General features: G+C 42.6%; 1 protein-coding gene across 1 annotated transcript; it reads right to left on the bottom strand.

Annotated features, from left to right (window-relative positions):
• Positions 1 to 307: 307 nt before the first annotated feature.
• LOC128715404 (zwei Ig domain protein zig-8-like) lies at positions 308 to 18,432 on the bottom strand. Its single transcript, XM_053810297.1, has 8 exons — positions 18,405 to 18,432; positions 12,256 to 12,336; positions 10,669 to 10,904; positions 10,463 to 10,579; positions 5,761 to 5,854; positions 3,582 to 3,709; positions 1,394 to 1,562; positions 308 to 426 (listed from the first exon to the last, which is right to left on the bottom strand). The coding sequence occupies exons 1-8, from the start codon at positions 18,430 to 18,432 to the stop codon at positions 308 to 310; spliced, it is 972 nt and encodes a 323-aa protein (XP_053666272.1).
• Positions 18,433 to 20,938: the final 2,506 nt, after the last annotated feature.

Genomic DNA, 20,938 nt, shown 5'->3' with positions numbered 1-20,938 from the left:
TGTTTTAGTACCAAAAAAAAATTAGACTAAAATTACTTTTTGTACACTTCTTACCTATCATTCGCAGAACTCTTATGTACCTTTTACCTATTTACAACAAATTTCAAATGCTCCGACACGAACAATCTAAGCCGTACAGTTCAATACAATACAATATGTTGGCCTTTTTGTAACCTTTTTGCTCGTCACCATTCAGCGCATAGCATTCGATTCCATCCACACTATATGTACACAGTGACATTTCCCACGCGCGAACGTATCTACATCACCTTAAATTAGCTTTTTTGTTGGGCTTTCAGGCTTCGACTTATCGATCTCCATATTGGTGCCCGGGAGATAACGCCATCAGTAGTAGGAAGAGCATCGTCAGCAGCAGGCAATTGCTGCGAATCTGTCGTCCGTGCTGTATGGCCGCCGGATGTTCACCTGAGGACGATGACGATGACGAAAGCGATGATGAAAGGGACGAATGAAGCGTCAAGCAGGAAGTGCAACCATTGCCAGCGGTGGTGACGAACGTGGGTTGGGGGTGAGGAGACGAGTGTGAAAAGAATAAATAGACAATTATTTTCAATTTCAATTTTGCAACTAAAGTGATCGACAGGGTTATAACAAAAAATCTGGTTCCATCAAGTCATAGACAGTCGCACCAACTAAATTCTTTACTCAAATAATTATTTTATAAATGTGTTAACCGATTCACACTAGCGGCGACGAAAACGGAAATCTCTACGCACTACGAACAGGAAATTAGACACGCTTCCTTTCGCGTGAAAAGATCCGCATACAAACAACATAAAAGCCAACTCCCTTTTGGCAGTGTCATGTGTCCTTTTGTGTTTGTTGTGGTGCTGTGCGTAGTTTTTTATCTGTCAACATTGAAAACACGACTTATTTCGCTTGCCGTGCGGTAGCGAAATTGTGCTAGTTCATCCTGTGGCGCGAAAATATAAAAAAGCCTTCCCCCGTTTCCGAGCCAAAATCAAACCAAACCAAACTCAGAAAAGTCACATCGGCTCGGCGGAAAGCGATCCACGTTTTTCACCGTTCGCTTCGCCGTTATTCAAACACGGTAAAAATAATCAACAAGCATGCTTCCGAAACGTATCGTGTGCTGGTGTTGGTGTGTTGTTTTCCTGTTCTGTGCTGTGCGTGTTTTGTTTGCGTTTTTAGCGTGTATGTGCCCTTTTTCATTGGTGAAAGAGAAGCTACCGTGAGTCAGCAACCGCGGAAGCGCGAGCCCCATTTGCGCGAGGTAAATAATCAAAGAAAATCGACAAGAGATGGTATAAACGCGACGATGTTGCAATTATGAGTGGTTCCCGGCATTCACCGTTCACCGCCGCCAATGACACTCTCGCCTCGCCTCCCCTGGGTTCGCTTAGACACTTACCATTCAGCACGTGCACGTGCACGGTGGTGGGATTGGCCATCGATGGCAAGCACGTGTACTTGCCCGAGTCGGTGCTGCGAGCGCGCTGGATCAGCAGATAGGAGGTCGTTATGTCGCCCTTCTCCGTTATCACCGACACACCGCCCCGTGCCGAATCGTAATTAATTTCCTGCAAGCCAAGCGAAAAAATGGTAGCGTGAAGAGCTTTGTTGCTGACGGTGGCTCCATGGACACGGAGAACGACGGAAGTAGGATGAAAAACGGAGGAACGCCGCATGCAGATCGGTGTGTGAAGTGTTTAATTAAATTATCGATACCATCTAACAGTGCAATTGGAAATGTCGGTCGAGACATTTTGCCGGTCGATGTTTTATTTGCTAATGGGGTTTTCAACGAAGAAAGCAGAAACGTCACCTAACTTACGCTACAAAAAGGTACACAAATAAATGGAAATGACTTTTCAGGACGAAGATTAGGTGGCTGAAAACAATTGTACACGTGCCTGTAGTTTATCTTTAGTCTCTTTGAATTGTTTTAACTTTAATAACTCATTAACTTGCATGCAATTATTTTTAATATATCATCTAAATATAATCTTCTCTTCGTGTTCGACTGTAAATTGCTTGCTCAGCTAGTCACTGGACGTTGCAGTTTGTTTTTATTTTCAACACTCCCAACAACAACATTCCCATCCCCATCCACCAGCAAAAAATGGAGCTGACAAAAGTGAAAGATTAAGGGGTATTTTGTTGTTGAAATCAACATACATTACCCAGCCCATGTTTTGCACCAGCTGTTGATTGCGTTTTAAAAATTCATTACTTTTCATGCGTAAAAAATTGACAAACATCGTTACACCGGTTGGTGCGCTGTGCCTTTACGAACGTAAACGTCAAATCAATGTCATGATGGCTTAAGCTTAAGGGTAAGTTATAAGCACTTTCCCGAATAACAGGTTTTTTGCATGAATGAGTGAATTGAACTTGTTATTCTTTGTTTTGTTCCAATAAATTAGGGATTTCACTCAGCTCACGTTCAATCACTCACACGGGGTACCGGGTTAATAAATGCATCCTTATTTCACGCTCCTTTCGGAAACCTTACTCGCCTGTCTGGTTGAGTTTTGCATCACGTCAGTTTGGGATTTGAATGATGGGTGTGTATCTTTTAGCGATGGATTATTATTATCTGCGTTATGATAAGTGATTCCTGCGCTACTCGTACATCAACATTACGGGGTATGAGCGCCATAGCATCCGGGCATCATCACAGCCCTTTGCAGAAGGGTCTTATCTCGAGGATAAAACGAACCTTATCTGAAATCTCATTTCGGAATGCTTTCCCAGCTGCCGGCAGCCATTCGCTATGGTACATTTTTCTTGAAATATTTTTGCCTGCCTCGAGGCCCTTTCTCCATCGATGAACCCTTCCATGACTGATCGTATCGTTTTTTTTTTCACTCTCGTAAAGCGAACCACATTGTCCACCTTGGACAAAAAAATAAAAACCAAGACATTTTGGGGAGAGAATCCAATGGAGCGCTACAGCTAGAAGGGATTCGTTATGTAAGAAGGCTCTGTAACAATATTTACCTTGCTCCTTCCAAAAGCTAAAGCCGAAAAGGTAAAGAAATGACCGGGAGAAAAGTTTCGATAAACAACACCACGCTCTCTCTCCTTTTCCTATCTTTGTTTTTCCAGGAAAGGAGTCGGTGCTGGTGACTCCTAGCTTTTGCCCCAAAACTGGGTAAGGTGCTTTCACTGGACGAAGTTAGTTTGTGGTAGATTTTTGTGGATACCTATCGCTTCGATTCGGGCAGGAATTTATGCCTCCTACCCTACGTACAACAATTTTCTTTCCCGCAACATCTTTGCTGTCCTTCGGCAGGCAAGCAGATTTAATAAGACAGTTTGCGAAAGCCGGCACCCCATCGAAAGGGTCGAAAGGTTTGGGTTCGGTCCCTCTGTCCTAACAGTCACAGCACACTAATCAAAGATAAACACTGCCAGAGCACGGAAATGCGGGCATCCGCATACACACGCATGACCATTCTGCTGACCATTCCGGTAAGCCGATCGTTTTAACTTTCGGAATTATACGGGAGCTAGGATTAGTGGCGTAAGTTTACACTGGAGCGGTATATAAGGTGGAAAAGATGGTTTTTATAGTGTTTTCCCAGTCTGCTTACCTCCTCGTTGTGTTTCCACTGGATCAGCGACGGTGGCTCGGGCAGATACTGTACGATGCAGGTCAGATTAACGGTCGAACCAGTGTCAATGTATAGGTCCGGCCCTCCAACTATCGACGTGACGGGTTCTGCAAGCATACCGGGGAACGACACCAGAAATACAACAGTGAGAGTGAGAAAATGATGAAGGTTTACCGTTGATGTACGGTGTTACTTTTCCTGTAAATTTTCTACCTTCGGGCGTATAGCGAGCGTGAGCACGATATCGTAATGCTTCCTGGGATGAAGCTTGCCGGGGGTCTTATGGCCATGAGTGGAAAATAAACGACGGTGTTCTTACGGAGCATACAGGGCTATAGTTTAACAATGCTTTATTGCAAACGACGCATTTTCTGGGGGATTGTTTATGGACGGAAAGAAGATGTGACCGTGTCGATAGAAGTATTAATTTATTGTTTTGGTGCTCCAAACATGTTTTCTTCCTAAGGTAGGACTTCATTTTTCATGCTGAATTTAACCATCAAAGAAAGTATGAATCTTGTCAAGAATTTGTTTAAATACAATTAAGATTAAGGATGTAAGAAGACTGAAAGGCTTTTCAAGCCAAGAATATGTTCAAACCCTCGCTTACAACATTTAAATCCTGGCCCTAGCCATCTTGCCATCTACTTGATTATTACACCCATTTCCGAAGACACATGCCAATTCAATGATGACATATAACACCTTCATCTGTTAACAAATTGCAAATCGGCCATGTGAGGGCCGGTAAGCTTCCGTATTCGCATAAACCTTTCCAGCCGCTGTCAAAAATTAATTTAACCTCCTATCATCGCCTATCATACGGCCGACGTTCCCGTCGCGTAATCGTATCACGATCGCAACAAACCGCTCATTGCCTTTGCGAGCTTCTAATGGAGATGCCCAACCGGAATTGAGTTCTTTCGCTTCCCTTTTTGCCTCATGCTCAGTGCTTTTAGCTACCATGAGCTTTGACCCACTTTTCGTCTGCTCTGCTCTTACACAGCAGGTTAGGTTTAATTAAAACGAGTGGAATATTTATCGTTGACGTAAAACGAAGGTCAGCAGAACTGTCATCCGATAACGAGGATACGTGTTCCGTACGCCGCTTTAATTCTGTCCCTTTTTTACTTCCATTATCCTACGGGCAAAGGACCGGAAACCGGAAGCCGGTTCAAGCGAAACCGAGGCATAAAATGTGAAGGTACGAGAAACTACAACCATACCCTCCGCCCCAGGTTACGTGATTCCATCCACGAAAGACATTAAGATTTATTACGGTAAGACAGCCAATCAGGTGCCAGCTGGATGGTGCATTATTTATTTAGAATCTTTCCGTACTTAGCCAACGGAAGGACCGTCCGCTTTTTTTCTCTTTCGTTTCCAGTGTCGTCTCCATCAGCGTGCACCCGCCGTAAGATTGTGCAGAGCAACACAGAATAAAAAAAAAATCTCAACTTGACACGCTCGTAAGTAAAACGGTAATGTTGTATGACAAAAAAGGCCTTAAACCGGAAAATGGACCGCTAATTTTAGCACAAATATCTACGAACGTCGAGCTTGACCTGCTACCGCCACTAATGCACCTCATCAGATAGGTCCTTAGCAACGATCGACTAGCCAAGTGAAGATTGAAATTTTGAAGGCTATGTTTGATGTAGACCTCTCATCGCCGAAGCAGCGAAGCCAGTTGCACGCTTGGGGATTATTACAAAACTTTCAACTGATATCGATAGCAACGATGATGATAATGAGGCGCCTATTGGTTGTAACGAAAATGCGCCATCATCATGTCAGATCTTTGTTTTTTTTTCAATTATGATCGTATGTATTATTTAAACACAAATTTATGGTAATACTGAATCATCTTATATTTTACTTCAATTCTCTTGCATTATCTATTTTGTTGAAACATAACCAACAATTATTCACACTTTTCCTTGGTCATGATGACTGCGTAAAATGTCGCAACAGCTCCTTCCCAGTTTTTCTCGCAAAATGATAAAAATGGTGCACTTAGCAATACCCACAATAATGTCTTTTCTCTATTCCTGGATGATGCTTTCTCCGGAAAGATAAGTTTCTGTATTGTAAAGCCGTGTACACCATTCCAAACCTTCCCTAGCCTAATGACGTTTGCACTACGCAGAATACTTACCGACGACAGACAATGTCATCGAGTAGCCGACGGGCGGGGTCGTGGAGATCTGACACTCGTACACACCGGAATCACGCTGCTGGGGGTATAACACCTGTGAATGGAAATTAAGAAGCAAAAAGAAGGGGACGGATTAGTGAAAGGTTAGCTTGGTACAAGGAAAGTTGATAGTGCTTCTTAAGGACTAGCCAGCGATAAGAAGACATCCGGGTAAGGTGATAATAGAGCTGTCGAGATCAGCATCAATGTGGTTTTTTTTTCCTTCTCTCGTTGCTCCTGCCATTTCGCACACACACATTCACACACACACACACTCATACACACAATTTCACGTACAATCCTGAAGACATTCCAAAGCGTTGGTTCTGCTCCATAGTGACCGTCATGGAACATGGGATTGTGAGGTTATGGGCAGTGGTTACCATCGAACTCGAACGATACTATCGGATTCGATCAACAAAACCTCCCTCGGGGCCAGTTCCGAATCGTATCGAACGGTGCAGAAAGGAAGATATCTTTAGCTTTTGGATTAAAAGAAGGACACAGGTGGTGCATAGGTCGGGTGGTGCACAGGAATGCTGTCAACGTTGTCGACCGGATATGATTTCGACTCCTGTATGACCCAACACAACAGATCGGTGTTTTGTTGAGCCGTTTGATTGAAGCATGGCCATCATAGAAAATTGTCCAGGATCGAACCGTACTTTGGAAGATGATTTGAAAAGACGCTCGAAGGCATCTTCAGGCAGGGATGAAACCGGCTAAATGAAATCTTCTCGGGATGTAAGCGGGTATTGCTAGGAAATACGGTCACCTACGAACAAAAACTCTGCTAGAGATAGTAACAAAACTAAAGGGGTGACCTAAGTTAAACGTCAACGGTGGCCCTCTTTAGCTTCGTGTCTTGTGTGTAGCTTCAGCAAGGTTAAGAAGCGTCTGCTCTAAACGAAGGAAAATTCTGCTTGAACGATACAGTACTAATTACTTGACCTCCGGAAGCGGTTTCGGTATGCGCTAGTGATTGCCTGTCTGCATTCCACCCGCATCCGTATCAGGCGACGGGAAGGATCAGACCGGAGCAGGCAGGGCAAACGGCAAAGGGCAATTAGTCCGATCGTATCCCTCGATAAGGTGCCAGTTCCTTTTCTGCCCCATTTAAACATCGTGACGTGCACGGACAGGGTGGGTGGTTTATAGTCAACGGAAAAAGGTTCCGGACCGTTGCTTATCACCATCGTCCAAGACGGGAACCGGCGGATGTGCTGATGCAGTCCAATAAACGGAGAATCTACCACTTCTGACACTTTTCTGCGTGCCTGGTTGTGTGCGTGTGACTTTTTTCTCATTTTTTGTATGCCATCCTATTTTATTTTGTTTGCGAATACGCTTTTACGATTACACTGACACACATAACGGGAACCGGGCACAACATCAAAGTGAGGAAGGAAATAATTAACCCAGAACGAACGAAAAATTCAACTTCCCGGGTGCACAAAATTCAAAAGAATAATAATATGAAAACAAACTGGTGACAGAATAAAGAAAATCATCGATCACTTTCGATCACACTACTGAGAGCAGATTCCACAGAAAGGCAAATAAAGTAAAACATAAAAATAAAACAAAGAAAAACAAAGAAAAACTCGCTTTCGAAAATCGGAAAACAGGAATGCGCTGCACAACGCGCACTAAGGGGAAAATTAATTAACCGTGGTTTGAGAACGAATTCACCGTAGGCTTGGCATGATTTTTCACGGAATATTGTAAAAAATGTCGTCGAAATCCAATGCAAGCGTAAAATGGAGAAGAACAATTGTCTCGTGGCATGAGAGCAATGCTCCTCGTAGGAGAAAGATTGTCAGAATTTCAATTGAAAGCGACTTTTCCGTTCGATAACTGTATTATCATGCTGAAAGGGAATCATCGTGTGGAGTTGTGGTAAAAAGGAATAAAACACCGACTGTGAGCCGATTTATATTTGCTGGAATTTAATTGTTTGAAAATGTGAAGAATTTGTTATTAGCTCAGTTACGATTCTTTCTGTAATTCAAGCTACGTAAATGAAATCAGCGTACGTTGGAATTTGATTCAGCAGAAGAGAGCAACAATACAAGTACAGCAGCATTCGCAGGAACGCATGGTACAAACGATGCGTTTTTGTAAGCATTGAAATAAATTTTCTTGTTTATTGGAAATGCAATAGTCAATAGTTTTTTTTTTATTGTATTGCATTAATTGTTTCCTACGCTTGCTCTTTTTAATTGCTTGAATTTGTTTGAAAACTTTCTATTAATTAAAATAATAATATTAAAATAATGAAGTCAAATTATCGTTTTCAACTTAATTCATTACAGTTTCACTTCAAATATAATATATTCAAGAAAAATAGCTACATAGGAGCCACAAAAGCTACATCATGTAGCATATATTCTTTAAAACCCATATATATGAATGTTATTTTTCTATTTTATTCTGTTACTCAATTTGAAAAGACCACATTCAAGTACAGCGTAGTCAATTTGTAGCGAAAACTTCGACTGAAAAATCTGTGTGTACTCTCATTAATTATCCGCATCGTTCCAAAGACCCATATACTCATTACCATGCTACAGAACCGTTACTAAAGACTCTTAATCCCAGTAAAATGAAACACTCTAACCACTTGGCCGAAACCGCTTGTTTCTAAACCATACACTCCATCTACCCATTAGGCATTAGACGAGACAGATTGATTGAATGGACAACTGGGTCAAAACCCCAAACCTGAGCATGGATCAGGCACCGAGTGCACATTTATCATCGACCCACCCCGACCGGGGGTCACCACTGTAATGCTTTCCTGTTTATAATAGTTTTATTAGACCGGACGACCTCCGCATTCCAATGTCTAGTTGGAATCGCATTTTTTTAAAGCAAGATCCCTTCCATGCAAGCTGCTGCTGGCGAAAGGAAAGAAAACGCACCGCCTCCTTTGCTAGTGCAAACCGAGTACAAACGGATGATAGTAATTAAACGCTGGATAAACGCAACCCATTAGTCACACGAGATAGTGATTAATATTATTGCCTCCTGCTGCTTCGTTCGTTTCTTTGCATTTCGTAACACTCTTTCATCCTGTGCGTTCATCAAAACCTCTTTCGATTCCAATGGCATCACCAGAAAGGGTGGCGTTCTGATTCGTTTCTTCAATCTACTTGGCCCTTTAACCCTTTGCACTTCCCGTTGGGCACGTTTTGCGTCACCATCGCCTACCAAGCACGAAGTGAATTTCGAACTGCTTGTAGACAGAGAAATAGCAGAAAATACACACAGAAAAGCCATTTCTAAGAAGCTCTTGCTCGTTCAAGACTTGCCGGTTTTCATTCGCACACCGAAATGGCGGCCACTTCCATTCAAGGGCGGCACGTTCTATCATTTCCAGTCCATTTCCGCTAATCATCGCCGGGCAGATTGGTTTCTGGCGGGGGGCCGAGAAGCTTTTACGAAAGAATTACCACAAAGCTGGCGTGTGCAATCGAACCCAAGAGTCGTGCAAGAGAACAGAAACCGAAACCGAAGAAGAGGGAGACCGAGTCAATTTGGACAGCTTACAAATTGCGACAGCGAGGCGCGCGTGACGGTTGCGATGGTGACAATATTTTTGTGCCCCTTTCGCCGGCGTTCCCTTTTGCGCTTGACTTAAGCTGTGACTCAATATTTATCACATCTTTTCGCCCTTGGTGCGTAACCAGTCAGTTGCCAAGGGAGGAGCGTATGGTGGGCTAATTCCACTCAAAATTGATCCCCCAGTGCCAGGCGGCATGAGGGTTTCCAAAATAAGGTCGATAAATTAACCGATAAACATCTTAAACGGATCGGATGAACTACGGCGCATGCCGTTGGTTGTACTTGAATCTGGGGGCGGATTCGGAGAATCGGAACGACGCTGCAAGGCTGTTTACTTAAGCGAAGTACAAGGAAGTGGCAAAGATTAGGATATTGGCCACATAACAAAGAAAACACGTTCAGCCCAGTTACCGTAGGCCGGTGTCCTTGACAATATTTATCCCGTTTGCGTTTCCGCTTGGCGTCTAGTGATGCTTTAAGCAGATCTAGATTTAAGACACCAAACGCTGGCTGGCACAGATCTGCCTGTCTCGATATGGTGTCATAATTAATGTCCCAAACAATCGCAATTAAGGGGTTGCGATAAGAAACTAATCTACCGAAATGCCATCTGTGGTGGTTATGGATCATACCGTACGCAAGTTCGAATTTATTTAACCACCTTCAAACGAGCGAAAACCTTCACTCACGGCCTTAAACCAACCAGAAGATCAACACCGGTGACGGGAGGATAAGGATTATTGCGCGTTTGGGTTTCAGGTTGTGTATTTTGTTGTTTGTTGCCGTAATGTTCTGCCAGCTTAAATTCAATTTATTTTTATCGGTCTCATTCTGACGGTTACCGGTTTTTTTGGGGTCTGCAGTGTAATTGCCGGTTGGTTCAAAACCGTCAGGTACGAGTCTTTTTTTGTATCCTTCCAAAAGGATGAAGCAAAGCAACACTGTTTGTCCTTTCTTTTGCAGGTGGCTTTCAGCATGACCTCGTCCGTAACGATGCGGGAAATTTGGACTTTAGCGGCAACAACAACACACCGGACAAACAGGTGAAAATGTCATCGGAATAAAAATGCGCTTCCCATGCCCCATGAGGTCATACCTTAAGCGACCAGTCGTCCAGCTGGGGATTATGAACACTCTGGTACCGCTGATCGGAGGTATACGTTGCCTTGCCGACCGTCAGCAGATGCAAATCCCGATGCCGAATCCAGGAAACCTGTTGAGTAGAGTATGGAGCAGGCGGAGGAAAAGGCTTTTTTAATTAAATCATCCGTACGGGGAAATAAGCGGGTGAACGCTTCTTACCGTCCTATTGCCCAGGTTGCGCACGCGACAATTTAGATAGGCCGTGTTGCCAACGAGCGCGGTAACGTTCCGTGAGGCCGAGATGTCAAAGTACGGTCCCCGATCGAGCGGACTTTTCGCGGCACCGTCGTCATTAATATCGTTCTCATCGAAGGAGGACGTTTGGAAGTAGTGCTTCGGTGGGGTGTACGTGTGCGGTTCGTCGATGTCCATCGTGTAAGAGCAGTGAAGGCGACCTGAAGAAAACGGATGGAATGTTATTAAGAATTATGTGAGGACAATGTACTACGTGGGTTTCATTACTTCATCGAACTGGTAGGTAAATTAGCGAAATGCATTTTTGAACCCATGACTTCAGGGTAAATTGAGCAAATTAGACAAGCACAAATTGGATATCTTTCAACTTTATGGTGCTCAACAATATTTAAATTTTTAAAAGAAATACTTTTTCTTAAAATTTCTTGCTGATTTATCTTGCCAAAGTTAACTTAATAATTTTATAAAACATTGCCTCTTTCCAAATAATAAACGTTGATTACTTACTATTTCTCTCAAGTTATTTAAGATGGAAAAAGTAAAAAAAATGTAACATACGTTATATTAGAAACTCGGCTGCCAGTGTCTTTTAACAGTACCTTTGTAGGGCACAAAACGGAAGCAAACTATTCTGAAACCCCCATCAGACCCACTTCCATGCGGCAAGTTTAATGATTCGGAACGAGACTTTCGCTGCTCGTTAAAAGGGCACACCATTTTCCTTTCTGAAAAATTGAAACACTCATCACAATATTGAGCCATACATAACCACACTCGAGCCAAAGGCATACCAAGTAGTCGTAACTGTTAGTGCAGCGCGTTCCCGCTTTGCTTGTGTGGCACCTCGTCCACCGTACATTGTGCTAGTATTTAATTTATGGGAATTAAATACTACAAGAACAAGCACGAGGAAGCACCCGGTATCGTTCAGCGTCCCATGGAAACGCTCGGAAGGTATCCGCACACCGGTAGGGATTATTTTCACGATGCACGGTATGCACGTATGTCTGAATACGGCTGTCGGCTTGTTGCCGTACCGAGTCTTGCGCTTGTTCAAATTAATTTCATTTCCCAGGAAAAACGTACCTCAATGCCCGGAAACGGCCGGATAGTTGAAACTATCTCGTGAGGAAAGCGTGTGCGTTCGGGCGGTAATAAGAGGGAAGGAGTTAGGAAAAACATGGCGACATAGTATCTTCAACCGAGAAGTACTGCCGGTGTTATTAGTGAAAATTGCAAAACCACAACCAGACCCGACAGGCCCGGTGTCTTGAGTCTTGAGCATCCGAGCGTCCCATGTTGCAAGGGCTTTCAAGGGGCGGAAACTCATCCGCCGTGAGTGGAGCACTCTTCCCTATGCGATGAAATGAGTGGAAAAATAAAATGGTAGAGCATCAAGCACACAAAAAAACACACACACAGCATAAAAAGAGGAGAATATACCATAACAACGGCAAATCATGCGCTCTTTTTTCGCGAAACAGCCTACGGGAAACCGACCGTCAAGGGATGTGCCAGTGATAACTAGATGCTGTGGATAGCGGTACTTACCGTAATTTATATTTAAAATTATCATCACTACAGCTAGCTGTCTCATAGTTGCTGCTAGTTGCGGTCCGCTGGCTTCATATTCTGCAAACGAAAGAAAAACCCAGAAGAGTAAGAGCATCAGGAAAGAAAAGCCGATGGGAAAAATGAAATGAATGTAGTATTTAAAAAAATATACCACGACAAGCCCAGGTGTTTTGCTGTGGGTTCGCACGAAACACGTTTCTACCCACAAGTTTCATTCATTTAGCGGTAGCCATAGTGGTACTTGCTTTATTTTTTGGGTGAAGAAAAGCTGCTAGTGCATTCGACGTTAGTGTTAATGCAGCCACAGCTTACGTACCCGGGACCGTGGACAGCATAGCAACGCACTAACAATCTAATTTACATTCCAACGCTGCCAACTTCTTCCATTTGCCTGATGAGATTCGCTTTCGCTGAATGAATTCAATCTTGCACGCTGGTGGCTGGCGGACATCGCCTAAGCCGATTGTAACATCCAGCACACCCCACGTGGTCACGTTTTCCTGGCACTGGGAAAGGAAAAGTTTCGCCTTAACGCTTTGCATAATGGAATTGTTTACTGCAAGTGAAGCACACGGTGCACCAGGTAATCCAACCGAATCCGAACCTAAGATCTCTTTAAGCGTTCGGGTGGGATGTTATGATGGCACACGCAGCCACAAAACCCGAGACCTAGTTATGGTGGGCAAGGCATGGCAAATAACAATCCCGTCAAGAAGGAACATGTTGTTGTGCCGGGTTTTTTGTTTTTTTTTTTGTTTCTCTTTGCCACAGCTTTCACATACTAGTTCCGATGTGTTGACGTTCAAGTGCCCTACAAGGCATAGAAAGGCAGTTTCATAACAACGCCAGTAGGGACAAAACCGTTGAGATTATGCTCTTTTATCAACGCAGACTTGTTCTATCATGGTCATGAATGTTACGCGTAGTACATACCAGACATGTCAAACACAGAGTCGGTATACTAATTGTGAAATTTCAAGTGGTTTGGAAGCGATTTCTACTATTAATTAACCCGAATTAAAGCGAATTAACCCAATTCCTCTACTATACAATCAGACCGTTCGCCAAGAAATTAATATAAATAATGTTCTGCACATCGTTTTGCTTCATTTTAAAAGTGTTAATAATTGATGAGTTTGACATCACTGATATTAAACTGTATGACAGTGTGAGCGCATGTACGAGAGTTTTTACTACTAGAAGCTAATTTTTCATTAAGACAACAAACACGACACAAAAACCAAAAAAAAAATGGGAAGGATTTGTTATACGAACACAGCCTAAAGCAGTGGATTTTGAGAAAATTGTTCAACTTTTTCATGTGCTTTCCTTCATCATCTGTATCGAGCAGAGTTTGATATTCTTTTCTTCCCACCAAACATGCTTTTTTCACACCACACAAAACTTTACCGAAAGTCATCTTCCACCGAATTGCCTGCTCACCGCATGATACAACACATTTCATGCGAACGCAGTCCATGAGCACAGCTTTACTAATTAGTGTCATTTCGACGTAAGCAACCTGAGCGACCGAGCCACCGACCAAGGGATACGGTTTGACGGGTTTATTTCGCAACGCAGCACGCACTGTAGGACTCTTCATGTAAAAGCTCCACTATCGTACAAAAGAGGTCCGCTGGGAGTTAGAGTTTCGGTACTGTCAGCCCAAAATACAATCTTCCACGACAGAAACGGCGTTGAACTAATTTGTTGTGCCGGGTGGCAGTCCTGGTGGGATGGCACCGCTGTCAATTTTGTCGCATCCCATTTCGCGTCTGCCAACGACTGCAGGTGTACTTTGGCGAGGCTGTACTGCGGAACTTTACCGAACAGGTCTGGCCGGTAGATTTCCGGTGGGCGAACTACTACCAGGAAGGCAAATTGCATTATCCAGGTTAAATTGAGGGACGATGCGAAATAGTTGTCAAGCCGGAAGGATGTACTATCAGTGTCAGTGACGGTGACTCAATACTTCTTTAATGGGACAACAGTTGCGCTGTGTTCGAGCACCCACTTTGACCTTGCAACCGCCAACGCAAGAAGTGCGTTTATCTGCAGAGAATGTGAGCGAACGTTTCCGGGGTAGTAATCCGCTCAGGAATTACTGATGAAGAAACAGACACTTCCGAAAGACATCAGAGCAACTTGAATGTAACTTTGTATCGTCCCCTGTCGGAAGATCTTGTCTGTGTCGTACTTCCGGGATGCCGAAACCTTTCTCCGCACACAGTCCGGGTTTATATTCTGACCATTAATTCAATGTTGCCAAGTGGTTTTGGGGTTTCGGGGTAACCGTTATACAAGTAACACTAGACGTACCGATGGTTTATAATTCAAGTATCCGGAGCACTTGCCGGCTCAACTGATTCTCGGCTACTGGCAGTGGGGAACATTACAAAATAATTAGATTGTCATGCATGTTTTGTACAGTGGCTGGGTGGAGGGGTATTGGGAAGAAGACCACTGATTAGATACTGCTCTTTAGAGTCTTGAAGAAACCACCAGCCCGGTGGTCGGTGATTATAAGATGAAAAATCGATCGAACGGCAAAATGGAACGGCAAAGGAGCTTAATTAAGACGACAGCTGACAATCGCTTCCCATCAGGTACAGAGACATGTTTGGTCCGTGCATCGAAAACTAATGTCACGCTCTATCATATCATCAGCTTTGGCTTGAGCATGGAGGTGAGAGAAAACTATCGTATCATGTTATGCTTCGGCCACCCATCGGCTAAAGTCATTAGGTTGTATAATCCTCCTATTCCGCCACCACCGTCAATCAACGGTAGATGGAAACATTTTGGGAAAGTTTTCCCCAACAGCTGTGTTTTTACCGTTTATCGTAACGCCTTTGGTCCTCAGGTGTTTGTATGGTCCAAAATGATAGTGAAATGCATTGATCGAGGGTAAATGAAGATAAACAAACGGTGTGCGATCAGTATGAGAAGTTCTTCCACACTGGACTGGATTGTTTCGAGTGTCCGTGGGCTAAAAGCTTCATTAGCCTGCAGTGGTGTACAAATGGCACCATGAGGAGGAGCATGTTCTTAAGCTTTCAACGCAGCGATCTGAAGAGTTTGAAAATGGAGGTGTAGGGTTGGAGAAAACCTTGAAATCGTCCTACTGAGGAGAACATAATAAAAGTTTTTTTGATAGAGTTTTGCTAATAAAGTTTTCTTGACATGCCTAAAGTTATGCAATTTGAATTATATCGAAGTCTGTTTATCTGGCAAACAAGTCCGTTAAAGAACATTATTATTTTTTGGAATGCTTAGTTAAAAGTAACATTAATCGAAAGTCACTCACAAAAGCATTTCCCATTCGAATATCAACTTAAAACTGATAAAATAATTAACATGAATTTCGTCCAAAATGAACTGTACCAACAACGCATGTACTATCCGAAACTATAAAACACTCCTAAACATTGAAAATGGTGTTGTAATAGTGAACCCATTATTTGCGTCCCCGCACTGCCGCGCTCTCTGTTCAATATCCCTCGCCACAACTGGCAGAGCAAGTGTTTGGGCCTGTCGATGGCAAAATAATTGAATTAATTGTTCACAACATGGCGATAATGAGTTTTATAATTTATGATACCAATGAACGTGACAAGTTTGCGTTCTGCCGGCACTCTTAATCGAGCTGTCTCTCCACACCCCTTCCCATAAAGCCCGCCTTTCGAACGGGTTGCAGGTGTAAAGCGCAGTGCGCAGCAAAAGCGCTCGTATAAATAATAGCCCGGACCCTCATCAAACTGTGCAACTTTGCAACCGCCGAAGTAAGGGCATCCCGTTCTTGCAGAGTGCCGCTCAGAACACAACGCCCCGTCAACGGACAGGTAAATCGTTTAAGCTGAAATTGTTTACGTGAAACGTGTTTATTGTTCGGGCACGCTGCGAAGTGTTTTAAATGGCGCACAATACGCATGGCGTTCGGAGGCATAATAATAATAATAATAATAATTTGCCCCACAGAAATGACTCCACTGTGGACGATAATCATCACGTTTGTGGCATGTATGGGAGAGAAGCAAGAACGGTGCTAAACATGTTAATGTTCATCTGAAACCAAGCGTTAGCATTTTTTCATACGAGAAAAAAACGAATTGTTGATGTGTTTACCATGTGATTATCGTGTAGTGCGCCAATGAGAACACTACAAAATGCGGTCCTGGTGAGTGTGTTGGCGATGATGTTTAAACATATCATAATTTGATCAATGCACGGAATGCGTTCATTGAAATGGGGTTATGGCTTCATTCAATGCAGGAGGTACACCATTTTAATAGGTATTTTGGTGTTTTATGGAACAAGTTTTCTAAATTACTCCGTGTGTTGACAACTCTCATTGAATGTATAATATTTTGAATGAAAAGAAACTTATAATACTGAATATTATATATTATATAACCAAATTTTCAACCATGTAGTCCAATTTCCTAAAACTATTCGATTAGAGAATACATTATGCTCAATAAAATGTTCTTGAAAATGATTGCAAGAAATGAGAACTTTATTTACATCATACATACTAACAACATTTGCATCAATATGTACCATTATTATTAAACTACCGAAACTACCACCGAAAAAAACATAAACTTTACCAAAGAAAAAGGATAAACACAAGCCACCAGCACGCAACCACTTAACACCTCCTTAACAAAATGTGTTTTATCAAGTTTCATCGTCGATACCGAAAAGGGTGTCCTGCACGGGCATTCAAACGCAAAATAAGGCGAATATCCTGGATGTTTTGTTTTTTTTTTGTTCATTCTCCCTTTTTCCCACTTAAGAACGATGAATGTTTAAAAAAGAACAAAAAAAAGTTGCTAAAAGGGATTGTGTTCACTGTGGTGAAAATGAGTTCACCATCATTCTTCATTTGCTCGTAATTTAATCCTTTCGGGATGGGGATATTACAAAATCCATTAACTTGTTGTTGACCTCTTTGAAAAAGCGAAGCCGTTTACGGTATGCGCTTTTGTATCTCTTTTTTTGTACTTTGATCATAAGTTCTGGTATGGATTGAAAGCAAATACGACATTTGATGGAAGGAGATGTTCGTTTGTATTGTATTAACTGTTTTTTTAACATTCGGACCGATCACGAAAGTAAAAATATGTTCTTTTATTATTATTGCTATTGTTAATGAAGTCACTATTAGTAACAGGTTTTACTTCATAAAATTTCTAGCAAAAATATTCCTTAATGGAAATTTGTGGTTTAGAAATGCTTTACATACTACAATTCAGAAGAAAAAGCCGTATTTTTCATTTATATTATCCTGTATGATAAACCTTGCTGTCCGAATCAGAGTTATTAAAGAATTCTCCTTAACTTTATACATCAAGCTGTATGCTATGTGCCAAACAACAACATAAAAAAAAAAACATTTTATTCCAAACAAATAATGTCAGTTCATGGAAAAGATTAATCAAATGAATGAATGTTTTCTCTACCATGATTGCAAATACAAATTTACCTCCCATTCCACACAGCTGCACAAAAAAGCTCCATTTCATGGACCGCGAACGCCCGAGCAAACGTTGCTGGAAGTCAACACAACACCAAAACGCCGTAGCACCCTCACGAGTGTAATATAAATCGCCATTCATTTCGGGCCTATCTTGATCAGCTTTTGACCACATCCGTGAAATCGAGTTGTGTTTGATTTCGTGTTCCGGTTGCTTTTCGTGTGACTTTGAAACACTTTCCCACCGGTTGAACGTTGGAACATTTTGCATACATTGCCTTTATTTGCACGCGGTTTCTTTACTCCCTTTTTGTGCGCCTGCCAAACAAAAGGCACCACAATCGGGAACCATGTGTGATTTAACGTTCATCACCCACACGTTTTTTTTCTTTTGCAATCTGCAATCTCGTGTATTTTATTTGCTCTTGTGCCGGTGTGAATCAGACAAAAATGCGATGGGATGAAAGACCGTCTGTTGCGAGGAAATCATCCTATATTTAACAGAATGCTTTTGTACCAAATAAAAAAACACTCTTTCTCATTTTAAATGGGCGTGAAATTTTAAACCATTATCAAGGATGAAACGCACTTAACACAACAAAGGGCAGTGAGTTCTGAGAAAAAAAAGGTTTACAAACAAACGTACCTTTCGATGCTAGGAAGCCAGATCTCATTACATCCAGGAGAGCGTTTCCTGTGGGAGCATTTCTACGATTAATCACTAACGGATCCACTCAACCTGAATGCCTGTTTAGAGCGTTACTTCAAATCCACAGGTGATGTTTTACAGATTTATTACTTCCTTCTCCGAATTTCACGATAACACCACCTTCAATCAAAACATCACCCACAATACTACCATGGAAGCATAATTGTGTTTTCCACAAAGCACTCTTTCACTTTCACAGCAATTGGAATGGTTCTATCGTTTACACTAAAACACTTTCTCAACTATGAACGGTTTCATGGCAAACCGTTTTGTTAAACCTCAGCAACCAAGGAAATTCACACCAAGGAAAAATGCACTAGTGACACTCGCCGTTGACAGCACAAACCAGCTGTCAGTATTGTCTGCACACGCAGCGAATCGAGAAGAAATCTAATTTCCAGCAACCGCCACGAAGTGGGTCAATAGAATCAAGCGAATTTTCCGCACCACAGCACCAATCTGTCGGCCGGACGCGTGTACGCAGACATCGTCAGCGACCAGGCGTCTCCTTTTTCACGCTTACGAATGACCAGGCGTCTCCTTTGAACAGCACGATTACGCGACACCAACCTTCACAGCTAACGCACACGATCACAGCAATGTGTGAAACGGTCCCGTTCACGGCTTACGATGAACTGAACCGGCCTGCGTTGGGCTTCGTTATCTTCGTTGGGATCTTCGTTGGGATCGTTATTCAACTGTGTCTCCTTTTTTCCAACAGTGAGCAGTGAGACAATCATTGCACACGGTGAGCCTCGAGGTGTTCATTCCATAGTGAGTGTAACTCGCAGCCCTTAGCTCAGGAGAACTCACGTGCTTTGTCTGATGCGCATGTCCGCTCCGGACCGGATGTGAGGTCATTGTTGAAGTTTTTGTTTTGCTACAAACCCGCTCCACAGCTCGCTACGCACACGTTTTGCACGGATTTATTGTACCCTGCTTGGGAAAGAGAGCGTCAGGCTCAATAAAGTACTGATTGCTCCCAGCAGCGTGCCGACAGTGGTGATGAAAGGCACAAAGAAGAGCTGCTGGTAGGATATGGAGGGTGGTGGAGGTGAAAAGGATCTGCGGACGTAAGGAGATAAACGAAACAGAATGAAGGTCAGTTGATCAATAAAGCAAAGCGGAATCACGGTGACAGATGAAGAAGGCAGAAATTTCCTTCAAAGCCAATTTTACATTGCAAAATACAAAAACATTTCAATGGGTAAAATGTTGTGCAACAGCAAACTTGTGATGTGCTTCACAATTGTACCATCATCATCATCATCATGAAAATATCCTTCTTCTGTGAGTAAATGTAGTTTGGGATATTGGTACAAGCCCACGCTAATCAATGCTAACACGTTCGATGCTGAACTTGCCGCTTTAACCCGAACTACCCGTTCCCACTCACTACACCGCAGGCACATTGCGGATGGCTTAGGCTTTCAACCACTGCCCATAAATAATGTCCAATACCCGTGTCAGATTCATATCGAAACGATTTCACGTACGATATCAGTGAATCACATCGAACCTCGCATTCAGCATCCGGGCACGCCTGGAATGGCATCGAATGGAAGCATTTCCAGGAAGATTTTGCAAATAAATTCTAACCATGATGATAGCACAATGAGCAGGATACTATGTGCATTAGCGTTTGCTGACGATTGGGACGAAAAACGCCACACAAATCTGGAGCCGAGATTTAATATCGGTGTCGAATGCGGCCCAATCAACTTCGAATGATGAATAGTGGGGAAAACCGCTATGCAATGGGACATACATAGCTGATTTTGTAACTTTTCTTGTGTGTATGCTGTCGATTTGGTATCCATAATTTATCGGGAATTTGGCAGCAATCAGACTCCAAGAGCAACTTTATTGCATGACAAACGAAGCAGTCCCAGCACATTAAAATTGTTTCGTTAACATGATGTGGTTATTTATTTATCTCGCATTTCACTAAATTGAATAATGCATTCACCAATCCTCTCAACCCCTACCAATACTAGTTTTGCATCTATTCATCCATCGATCCATCCATTCATCTGACACGTGCCATTCGCTAAGTACACATGCTCCCGTGGGTGATAACAATACCGCAAAACCCGTTTGAACGCTCGTACTGCGCACGGTTGGAATGATCCATAATGCTGCGCTGATGGGCAAATTCGCACCGCTCTTCTCAACCGCGGTACACAATGTCTGTCAATGAAAATGTAATTTTTCCTCCCATCAAATACAGCTGGTGCTGCATGCCTATCATTGCGTTTGGGAAACATTGCAATAAACGACGTTATTTGCACCTGTGCGTAACGATTGTATGTAGCTTCCTGGTAAGTGTTGTGTTAGGCTTGCTGGTTGGTTGAGTAGAAAATATCAATTTCTTTGTATGGAGCTAACACAAAGCATGACAAATTTACAGCAATTTACAGCAAAACAATTTTTTTCAGAATACTGTAAATAAGTTGATTCACCTCACGAGA

Source organism: Anopheles marshallii, chromosome 3 (assembly GCF_943734725.1).
Source record: "Anopheles marshallii chromosome 3, idAnoMarsDA_429_01, whole genome shotgun sequence".
Classification (NCBI taxonomy): Eukaryota; Metazoa; Arthropoda; class Insecta; order Diptera; family Culicidae; genus Anopheles; species Anopheles marshallii.
This window is presented reverse-complemented; position numbering and strand designations above follow the sequence as displayed.

Excerpts from the sequence above, each read along its gene's own strand:
- LOC128715404 (XM_053810297.1), bottom strand. The coding sequence starts at position 18,432 with ATGAGATCTGGCTTCCTAGCATCGAAAG. Across the intron at positions 1,563-3,581 it reads AGTGGAAACACAACGAGGAG|GAAATTAATTACGATTCGGC; the intron begins GTAAGCAGACTG and ends CTTGGCTTGCAG. Across the intron at positions 427-1,393 it reads GCACGTGCACGTGCTGAATG|GTGAACATCCGGCGGCCATA; the intron begins GTAAGTGTCTAA and ends CATCGTCCTCAG.